Source organism: Acipenser ruthenus, chromosome 11 (assembly GCF_902713425.1).
Source record: "Acipenser ruthenus chromosome 11, fAciRut3.2 maternal haplotype, whole genome shotgun sequence".
In the NCBI taxonomy this organism is placed as follows: domain Eukaryota; kingdom Metazoa; phylum Chordata; class Actinopteri; order Acipenseriformes; family Acipenseridae; genus Acipenser; species Acipenser ruthenus.
In genome coordinates, this window is record NC_081199.1 from 5,150,790 (window position 1) to 5,161,460 (window position 10,671).

At 40.2% G+C, this 10,671-nt stretch overlaps 1 protein-coding gene across 3 annotated transcripts; it reads left to right on the forward strand.

Annotated features, from left to right (window-relative positions):
• Nucleotides 1–624: 624 nt before the first annotated feature.
• On the forward strand, nt 625–9,235 carry LOC117427213 (leucine-rich repeat-containing protein 43-like). Of its 3 annotated transcripts, none has more exons than XM_034045690.3 (12): nt 625–830; nt 1,455–1,712; nt 1,912–2,022; nt 2,651–2,790; nt 3,030–3,268; nt 3,783–3,985; nt 4,579–4,744; nt 5,101–5,240; nt 5,764–5,832; nt 7,487–7,681; nt 8,403–8,499; nt 8,810–9,235. In XM_034045690.3, the coding sequence occupies exons 1-12, from the start codon at nt 744–746 to the stop codon at nt 8,938–8,940; spliced, it is 1,836 nt and encodes a 611-aa protein (XP_033901581.3). In that variant the 5' UTR covers nt 625–743; the 3' UTR covers nt 8,941–9,235. The 3 variants fall into 3 exon arrangements, with proteins under 3 accessions (XP_033901581.3, XP_033901580.3, XP_033901582.3); XM_034045689.3 differs by having other exon boundaries at nt 8,400–8,499; nt 8,810–9,234; XM_034045691.3 differs by having other exon boundaries at nt 8,400–8,499; nt 9,056–9,234.
• The last annotated feature ends 1,436 nt before the right edge of the window (nt 9,236–10,671 follow it).

Sequence of the window (10,671 nt, forward strand, 5' to 3'; positions counted from 1 at the left end):
GTGCTACAGCCACTAAGCGCAGTCTCTGGTTCCTCGTTTCTATAGTCCCGCTTCTCTTCTGTTCTCTTTGACTGTTCTGCGCTCTTTCTCTCACACCAGCTTGTCTCTCCATCTCAGCAGCAGCCGCTACTTATCCCCACGTCCAGGGTGCACCAGCCACCAATCCCAAGCAGACACAGTCTCCCGCTCTCGATCCCCTGATGGTTGCAACATCTGGTTCCTTGGTTTGTGCCAACAATGTTGCAACTGGTTACAAGTCCCACGGCAAGCCTAGCCCTTGATTGGTGGCGATTCTGACGCCCCTGAACACCTGCTGCCATTGAACATTGTAAATTGTAACAGGCCAGATATATATATCCTCTTTAAAACAGAGCTGAAGAGGCACACTGCACCCACAGTACATGATACAAGACAGCTGGATATATAGCTCCATAACACTTTAACAAAACGCCTGGCTCCAAGGAACATATACCTTTTATCAATTCCAGCTTTCACATAAACCACCCCTTCACTTCCTTGAAAAAACACCCCATTTCGCAAAACCGAAACACTGGAAGTGTACCGCCTGCGTCACGAGTTTGGAATTACACTTCTCGTGTTGCTTAGCAACCATTCAAACCAGCCGCTTGGAAACAGAGTCACAGAGTTGAGAGGGTAAACATTAGGGTAAAAACAGCAAATAGCCCATGGCTTCCTAATCCAGAAAACAAAATAAAATACTGTTTTGTTTTGTTTGTGGAGCAATGAACAAATACTCCGTTTATACTGCCTTTCAAGAGCAGCTGCAGACTTTGTGCTTGAAGGAATTCCCTTGCGGATTTGGAAGTTGGGTAATTTGAAAATTCTTCTTAATATTATATGAGAACCATGAAGACGTTATTTTAATAATCTGTTGCTGGCATTGAATCTGGACACAGGAAATGGTTTCGGTATAAGTACGCATTATTTAAGTGTTAACCACTGTACTGCTGTTAAGCATTACAGGTATGCATTTTATCGTTTAATAACTTTTTTTTTTGCATTCAGTGCAACATAGTTTTTTGTAATGTATATATTTTTTTAATACCAGATCTCATTTTGAAGTCACTTGTTCTCTTTAGAATATGCACATGTTTTAAATATTCTTGCATCCTGGTAGCTTTGCTTAGTTCACGCTGTCGGATTTCTGCAAACCACTGGTATAATTTGGAATTGCATTAAGCGATCAGGTAACGGGAAGCAGTAAAAAAAAAAAAAAAAGCATAAAAAAAAATCAAAAGGACGGAGCAGTGATAATATAGAACTAGAGACAATAGAAGTAAAAAATAACATGATTTTCAAACCTTGGTTACCACTAGAAAAGCAACCGATTTCCTTCCCGAAGATGTGTGCGCAGTATCAGAAACTTACCATTCCTGAATCACGGGGACACCTCAAGAGGTTTGGTTCATCCTATTTCTCTCTCCTCCCTCCAGAACAAGACTCACTTCGATTCTGGGACATGCAGCGGCTCCACCGTGCCGCTGTTGGAGGATCCTGCCCTGGGTGCAGAGGAGGAGGAGCCGGCCTCTCTGATCGAGTACCTGAGCAGCGTTCACTCTCCCTGGCACCTGAGTGAGAGCTGGGGTCCCGCGGCTGATCAGCTGAGAGAGCTGGCGGTGCGGTCACCCGCCCTGATCGATATGGCATTCATACTGTCCTACTTCAGGTCCTTGCGTATAGTGGACAAGGGAGTGAGTGCAACTGGGGACGTTCTCTCCCTCCCTTCTCTAAATCAAAAGCAACCTTTTCATCCCTGTTATGCTCTACTGTTTGTTTTTTGAAAAATTTTTGAAACACACATACAAGTCACAACTTTAAAAGTGTGCTTTAAAAGTTGCAGTGTCCCACAGCCATAAATATATATTTATTTTACATTTGTATGTGTTGCAGGTCTTGGAAATAGGTGAAGATTTGCTGAAATTTGTCAATCTGGATGAACTTATATTAAGTGCAAACTACATCACTGAAATAAACTCAACACACCTGCCCAGAACCCTGAAGGTAACTGGATACAAAGTCTGAAAGAAATTATTCAATTATTGTATAAATGTTCTGTACAGTAAAACCTTGATTAGCCATATTGTATTATTATTAATTAATTAGTCATTTAGTAGATGCTTTTATCCAAAGTGACTTGCAGAGACTAGAGGGTGAACTATGCATCGCAACTGCTGCTGCAGAGTCACTTACAATAGGACCTCGGTTTTATGTCTCATCTGAAGGACGGAGCACAAGGAGGTTAAGTGACTTGCTCAGGGTCACACACAGTGAGTCAGTGGCTGGTAGCAAGCCAATTTGTTTAACCACTGGACCACCAAGCTTCCTCCTTCTATAAACACCTCTGTCACAGAAAATGTGCAAACTTGCCCTGTGTCTCTTATAACACATTACAACACTGCCCCCTGGTCTCAATACATGTGGGCAACAGAACGGTATTTGCCATAGTTTACAAACTGTCCAATTTGACAGTAATTGAGATGTGAATTCCAGTTGCAGAGGGTGTCACTGCAGTTAGATGTCAATGGGAAGAACATGTCTGCTTTTACTACCTTTCCATTACAGCCTGTCGTTATCTGTTCCGTAGGTTGTGCCTTAGGTAACACAGTTCTCTTTGATTCTCCTGCGACAGGTGCTGGAGCTTTGTGCCAATGAAATCTCCAGTATGAAAGGCATTTCCTGCAGTCCTCCAGCTGGGTTAACTCACCTGGGTCTGGGGTACAACAAGCTCTCCTCTCCCTCAGAGTACAAATACCTCGAAGCAAGCTTCTGGTGAGTAGAGCCAACCATTTCCATCTGAAGTAAGAGCAGGGTAACAATATGGCTCCAGTTTGGAACAGCTTAGGCTTTTTATCTCGCACCCCAATCAGTCTCTTTTACTTGTCTCTTTTCTTAAAGAGATGCAGGACTACAAGTGTCACTGTGACCTGAGTTGTAAAACCTGAACATTGACAAAGATCAGCAACATTTTTTTCCGATTCTGATCCGATTTGTTCTTTTTTACAACACAGGCCCGTTCTGCTGTCTCTTGATTTGAGTTTCAATAACCTTGTGGATCTGCCTGACTTGGTGTGTAAGCTGAGCTCCCTGTCGCGGCTCAGAACTCTGGTGTTGATGGGAAACCCCCTGGCTCTCACCCCCTCCTACCGCGGCTTCCTCGTGGACAGCCTGCCGAAGCTCGCCCTTCTCGACGACGTCCGGGTATTGCCAGATGAGAGGCACCACTTTAAAGGACTGGCCAAGAGAAAAGGTAGCTTCACGATGCTAGGAATTCTGAAAAGATAGCTTCACAATGCTAGGAATTCTGAAAAGGTAGCTTCACAATGCTAGGAATTCTGAAAAGGTAGCTTCACGATGCTAGGAATTCTTCATAGCGGATCAGACACGAGAAACTATCCTGGTTTGAAAAATGTGCTTTTGGATTTCAGCTTACCTAGTAACCCAGTTTAAAAAATGCAAATTTGCAATATGAGCAAATAAAGTAAAAAAAAAAAGTTGTTTGCCTGTCAAAGCGTACAGTATCACTTATAATTTTCACTCACTTTTTTAGGCATTTAGTGACCCAAGTAAGACGTTTTTCCACAGAAACCTAGCAACGACTTTTGAGATATCAACCTGGATAAGAGTCGCTTACACAATCAATTTATTTCAGCCTCTTTGTTAGACCTACTATATTCAGTATAATGCGCCGTTGAATACACATGGAGTCCATTCCAAACAGTACACACAGCAGTAGCCTATCCCCTGTCTGTTTGTAATTGCAGAACTCATTGTGGATGAAGCCAAGGTGATTGTGAGTATCGGGACAGTTCAAGGTATTCCGAACCCGGTCAACCCTGTGGAAACTGAAACCCCCCCCGAATATCCGATCGTCAGTTACAGCTACCACGTGACGTACGAGTTTCTCAATGACCATCCACTGTCCACCACCGACGAGGAGACAGCTGACCAGGCAAAGAAAACCCCTGTAAGTCTATTTTAACGCTTTCATTCTATCGCGATGGGTGCTCTGCTGTGTACACACTATTCCTATCTGGAGTTCCACACCTGTTCAAGTAACTGCTTTATTAAACCAGCAAGGAAGCTGGCTTGGACCGAGAACTGAAAGAGGTTTCTGTTTGAACTCAGACTGCGAATTTAATGGCACTTACTGTAAGTTGTTGCTTACTATACTGTCATTTGTTTTTTTAAAGTGGTTCAAAATTTGCACTGAACCCAAAAGCTTGATAAATGTAACCCAAAGACTAGTAGTACCAGTTACCACTTGTTTTCCCCCCAAAATAACCACTAGATGGCGATGTTTTGCCACAAACAATTCTAATACCTTGGTATAGGTAAAGTATTAGTTTAAAAAAATATGTATCTTCAGCAAACGATGAGTGTTCTACAACAGCGGAACTATCACCCACACTACTGTTAGTGCAACACGTTCCAGACATGCACGATGACGGCTATTTCCAGTTTTCATTTAGCTTCTCTAGGCGCAAACGCAGACTGAGAAACTGAGAAACTGTACAACTGAAATCTTGTATGTTGAACCTGTGGTTTGTGTACTGACAGACGTGCTGTGACTTTGAAAGGACAAACAACTCCGTGCAGAGTTCTCAACAGCACCAGGAGAGTACACACGAAGAGTCAAGAAACCCCTCAGCAGACACAGCGCCACCTGCTGGTAATATGACCCCTGGTCCTCCACAGAACAAGGTACCTGAAGACGACAGCTCTGGTAATAAAATAGAATACAATACAAAAGAAATCACATTATCAATAATTCTGTTTTTTTGAGTTTATTTAATGGTTTGCTGACGTATTTTTGTTCACAAGACTGGAATGTGGAATATTAAAAATATCTAAATAAATAGAATATTTAAATCAATATTAAACACATTAAAATATATATCTACAGGGTACTAATTCAAGTAGAAGGTAACCAAATTTGTGATAATGACAGGCTTATATATGAACTCTAAGTAAGGAACTCAGCGGTATGGTTGTGTTTAATGCTGATGCCTCTCACAGTCATGCTGGTCTCTTTATGTGTTGCTTTATAGTCAACGTATTGAATCCTCTTGTTGTCTCCAGTGCTTCTTCACTGCACCCCCAAAGTGCCCTGGGCAGGACAGATTGAGAGTGAGTACAGGAAGGTTCACCTGCAGAGAGACCTCCGATCACTGAAGCAGTTCCTCCTGAGAGGCATGCAAGTATCAGTGGTGGAGCAGAAGGTACAAACAGCATGTTTTGTCTGCCACCTAGTGTCTGCTTGAGGATAGCTGATGTTTCAGCAGAAAAGCTGTTTTAAAAATATACACATTATTTCAAATACATTATTTTGACTAGTAATGTTACTAAGATTGTTTTCCTCATATTAATTTGATTTAAGTGAACATTGTAAAAGATTTCTCATTAAGTCTGGTATTTCAATGGGAACGACACTCTAAAATAATCATTATGGGATATCCAGAGAAAACACAATAACGGGTTTGATTGAGACAAAAACAATTTTTTCTTCTTACAGGGTGCTGACCTGACTCAATATGGGCATGCAGCGCTACAAAACAATCTCTGTTATGAAAGAATACTAATAATATTGACATTTCATTTGGTCCTACATTGTACTGTATTATCCTGTTAAGACTAATAAAGATCCAACTCCTGTTGAATTTGAGATCGTCCTGTCAAGTTTGTTTGCTAGGATAAGGACAAAATACTCAGTTGTACTGGTAACGTGTTTTTTTTGTCTTACAGGTTCTCTCCTGGCCGGCCATTACTACAGAAAGTGTCAGTGCAAAGGCAGACATCAAAGGAGGCGCGAAGGTGAAAGAGGCTAGCTGAGACAATCAATCAATATTTATTTTATATAGCGCCTTTCATAGTGGACCACCATCACAAAGGACCAACAAGGAAACAACTGGACAGTGTTAGAATATTTTAATTCTGACTCCAACTGGGACTCATTGTTGAAACCAAAAAACGTGTAATGTTCTCTTCGTAAGGTTTGATTTCTTCTTAAAAATAATAAGCCAGTCTTCTTCAGGTAGTTTCAATCAAAAGAGTTTATTCAGGAACAAAGTAATAATAATAATAATTACAGACATTAGTATACTGGGCAGGTTACCTCCCACAGGACGTGGGGTTCCACACAAAAGATGTGTGGCCTAAGAATTCTTACGAATAGCAAAGCCGACCCCCTCCAATAGGAGGTGGAGTTCTGTGACTATATTGCATTATTTAAGCAGAGGTTTGTACTCTGCACACATATTCACAAATAGCTTTTTAAGCAGGAGTACAAGTTGCATGTCTGGTTTTATCAGACAGGCGTGCAGTTTTTCAATAGAAACATTACAAGAAAAATGAGGAAACAACTTCTGAAGCAATAACATTTTGTGACAAACAAGGACAGGACCCCAAGGTTATACTACTTAATCATGCGTGGAGGTGAAATGTCTACATGCAGGAAAATCACACATGTTCAGAGAGAGTTTCTTCAAATTCCATTTTACAGTTTTTATTTGAAACCTTTCCTTACCTTTTTATGACATTTGCAATCGTTGTGAGTAGTTCCGAGTGCTGTTGCTCTAATATTGAGATGTGTGGTTTTTTTTTTGTATGGTCTGGGATGGTGCTTTGAACTTCCCTGCATCTTGTCAAGCGGCCAGGACTTCTGATTCCTTTTGCTGTTCCGTTCCCTTCAGTTTGATCCCCACCCATCCTGCTTTGTTTTCAGAAACTGGAACCTATGGGCCTTTATTCCAGTAAAATCTGAATGCATCTGTTGTCATAATAAAGGCATTGTTCTTATTAGAACAGATACTGCAGCTAAGTGACAGAAACAGGTTTTGTTGTTTATTGTACCTGGAATGGGGAAGTGCAAAAAAGATATATATATATATAATAATAATAATAATAATTTCAGCAACTTCAATACATTGCTGGGCTTTTCAAAACTGCTCAAAGCAATATCCAAGGTCATGTGAAAATCAATAACACGCAATATTTAAGCAACAGCACAAACTATTTTTTTGCAAATACCATAAAAAGCTACAAAAAAAAATTAAAACTAAGTTGAAGCTTGTTGCTCAACACCAATTAGGAAATATATAGCATAAAAGGGAGCATTTAATCAACTGCCTGTCAGTCTGCAATGCCACAACCCATCTTCCACAGATGGCAGGCAGTGACATACTAACCCTATTACAAACTTGATGTCATGACCAATTCCTTGGTGTTGATTTTTTTTAGTTTTTATTTATGATACCTGGGGGTGTTAAATTCATCAATAAAACTGGATCCAGATTCGGAAAGTACCAGAGTTGGCTCTGGAACCCCCCAAAAATGGGTTCCTTATGTAATCCATATGCAATCCATATGTAATCTGTTGGCTATAAAGTAATATATGTAATACAGGTTGATTCAGGCATGTGTAAACTGAGATTACATTTCTCATATGTGGATTCCCTCCCTGTTCCAGGCAGATAAAGGGAAGGAGAAGGGCAAAAAGAAGAAGGAGCCGGTGGCGCTCCGTCACGATGCCCCGATCTGCAGGACCCTGGGCTCGCTCAGAGTAAAGCTGGAGAGCCTGCTATTAGGAGAGAACCACCTGGAGAGCCTGTGCGACTTCGGGGTCCTGATCACAGAGCAAGCTGCTAAAGCACTGCCTGGAAAGGTACAGTTCAGCAACAGCTTTGAAGTGCAAGGCAAATGTTCAACGAGGAATACAATCCTTTTAATGATATATAAACTAGCAACAAAACACAGTCATTTACCTTCTGTATCCAAAAAACAATGTTGTTTCTGTCCAGTTTTATGACGTTACAATTGCTTGTTTTTTGCCTTTGCGTTGAATGCTTTTACTATAATACGATAATGTGCACGCTTGTGTGTTCATTGTTAATTCTATGCACTCAACTTCACTGAGAACTGTAAGAAAAGGAAATTACTAAGTTTGTAAATTGTTACTGAACTAAAAGTCAATGAAAACGTTCTCCATCAGCTCTTAATGTAATATTTGTTAGTGTCCTTCCAATTCACATTTTTTCGTACAAACTCACTTCGATAGTATTTGTAGATGCTAATATTTTGATCCAGCGGTTGGATGCAGCTGAATGAGTTTTGCTGGGAGCCCCCTATTTGGGTCCAGGCCCTGAAGCCTGTGTGTTAATCCTCCTCTGGTTCTGTAATTTACTGTTTGTGGCGCCCTTATAAAAATGTACCATAGTAAAAGCATAGTGAAAACATGGTAAAGCACAGGTAAGCATTGTAATGCCCAGAGAGGTATGGCAAAGCATATTAAAAAAAAACACCATAAACCATAGTGTAACCAGGGGAAAAGCATGCGAAACAGAAAAACAGTGCACATTTACAGGGGTAAACTTTTCTTTTAGGAGGCTAAGAAAGGAAAAGACGATAAGAAAAAGGAAGAGAAGAAAGGTAAAACTGGAAGGGACAGTGTCGCTAGTCAGAAGACCACCACGTCCACCAAAGGTACAGAGAGAGATGAATATATCTGACAAAGAGACGGCAAATGTATGTAGTGGCATCTTTTTGTTTGTTTGTTGTTGCAATAATTTGCAGCCCCTTAGGTGGATTTAAATGAAGAAATAATAACTTGTGTTGAATACCCTTTCTTTGGAAGCTTGCAGATTTAGAAGAACCGCCACACTTAGAAAATGCTCATAAAATTGAATGTATGCAAAACTCATCCCTACAACCTACTGTATTAGCGCTACATAGCCTTAAGAGTAGCGGTATATGCAGTTATTTCACCTTACTGTAAAATAACCTTTCATTTCAGGTAAGGGAAAAGCAAAACCAGACAGTGAGCCTGAGATTGTTGCAACGATCAAGCCCCTCAGTGTGGAGCTCAAGATCCAGTTATACCAGTGGCTAACAGCAATCGAGGCTCTTAATGCAGCTACTACCTGAGGACAAGCTTACTGTTCTGCTGCCTTACCATGTAACAATGCTGTGAAATATAACACAATGCCATGCTACTACATTTTACATTTTGTTTCATTTTCGGTATTTTTTATTATTACAGGTGTCCACTTTTTAATGCATTTTAAATCACATCACATACACAAGAAGGGGTGATTAAGCATCAAGGTGTCTTTGAAATGGAAACCCTTTATACATGTATTGTTTGTTTCTGTATACCTGATTGCTGTTGTGCTTAATATAAAAAGTGTTTCTATACTGCAGAGACCAACGTTTTTTTTCAGTCCTGTAGGAAGTTTAGAGTTGTTTAAACTTCTAGCCTCAGTCTGGATTTTATTTAACCATTTACACCCCAAGCAAAAGCCATCTTTGCCTGCCATCGTAAACATAGAACATGCTTTTTTAACATGAGAATATTAAGAATTAAACCAGAAAATCACTGAGAATAAAGTTCAATAAAATTAATTTGCAGTTATTTTTAAACATGCATACCAGCCCCGCAGTAATAGTATGCCTTTCAATCATTGAACAGTGGAAATCAAATTGCGACACTCAAAGAGTAAGGGAGTTCTTTAAAAATATTGGAATGGAGACAGGTCAAGTCAATCTGTCATCTAAAGTTCAATACCAGGATATAAGATAAGAATAAGTAATTTGATACAGAGGGTTTTACATGAAGTATTTGTTGTGTGGGGGGCAGAACAATATGTTCCATCTAGGTTACCTGTCTGGGAGTCTCAATTATAAAAAGGTACAATTAGATTTAAGGTTACGTTGCTCAAGCACAGAAGAGTCTGATATAAGTTCACATTTGCCGCCGTGGCAGTTTTTTGTTTTAAAATACCCATTGAGTCACGATTGAGCTTGCATTCTTGGTATGTGTGTTTGCTTTATTGCTACATTTCTTTAACACTTGTATTTTGAATTTTATTTTTCAACCCACTAGAAAACACTTACTGTAGCTGGCATTGCTATTGCACACATACTGACAAAGCAACTGACAGTAGAGCTTTCAGTTTTTAGTGCCAAATGTAAGTTTATGATGTCAAGATGTATTTTCTATAACTGACCAGCTAGCTTGGGAACCACAGGACCTAAGCCATGTTTATTCTTTCAGAGTTCTTGGGACTAAGCTCCTTAGAATGATTAATTCATTTTGAGAACAAATGTAAACATTTGTTGATAGTTTTTTTTTTTTGTTAGGAAATCTCCCAGTGCTGGATACTCCTCCCCTAATCTTCTTTGTGTACACCATGTGTCATTATTGATCGAAAAAAGATGTTCCTATCTTACTTAGACTTTCCATGTGTAACAATACAGGATTCTTAGAAGGAACATGCTCCCATGGCTCAGACCTTGACAGGGAGGTTGATCCAATGCATTTTTATAAAATGAGCATTTAGACTCTAAAGCACTGAGTGAAAGGATAGCGTCACAGCCCAAGATGTAACCAGCAGGAATCAGACCCAGAGAATGAAATCTGCAGTTTAAACACTGGTGTGCGTGTTTATTAACAAAACAGGACCAAAATAAACAACATAATCAAACAACATAATACATCACTTGTAGGCTGGGCATTAGCAACGCAACCCAACCCAACCCCACCCAACCCCACCCAACCCCACCCCACCCCACCCCACCCCACCCCTCCCCTCTAAACTCCTCTCTCAAACAAAGGATTTCTGGCTCCTTTAATACATATGGCCACTCCCCAATTAG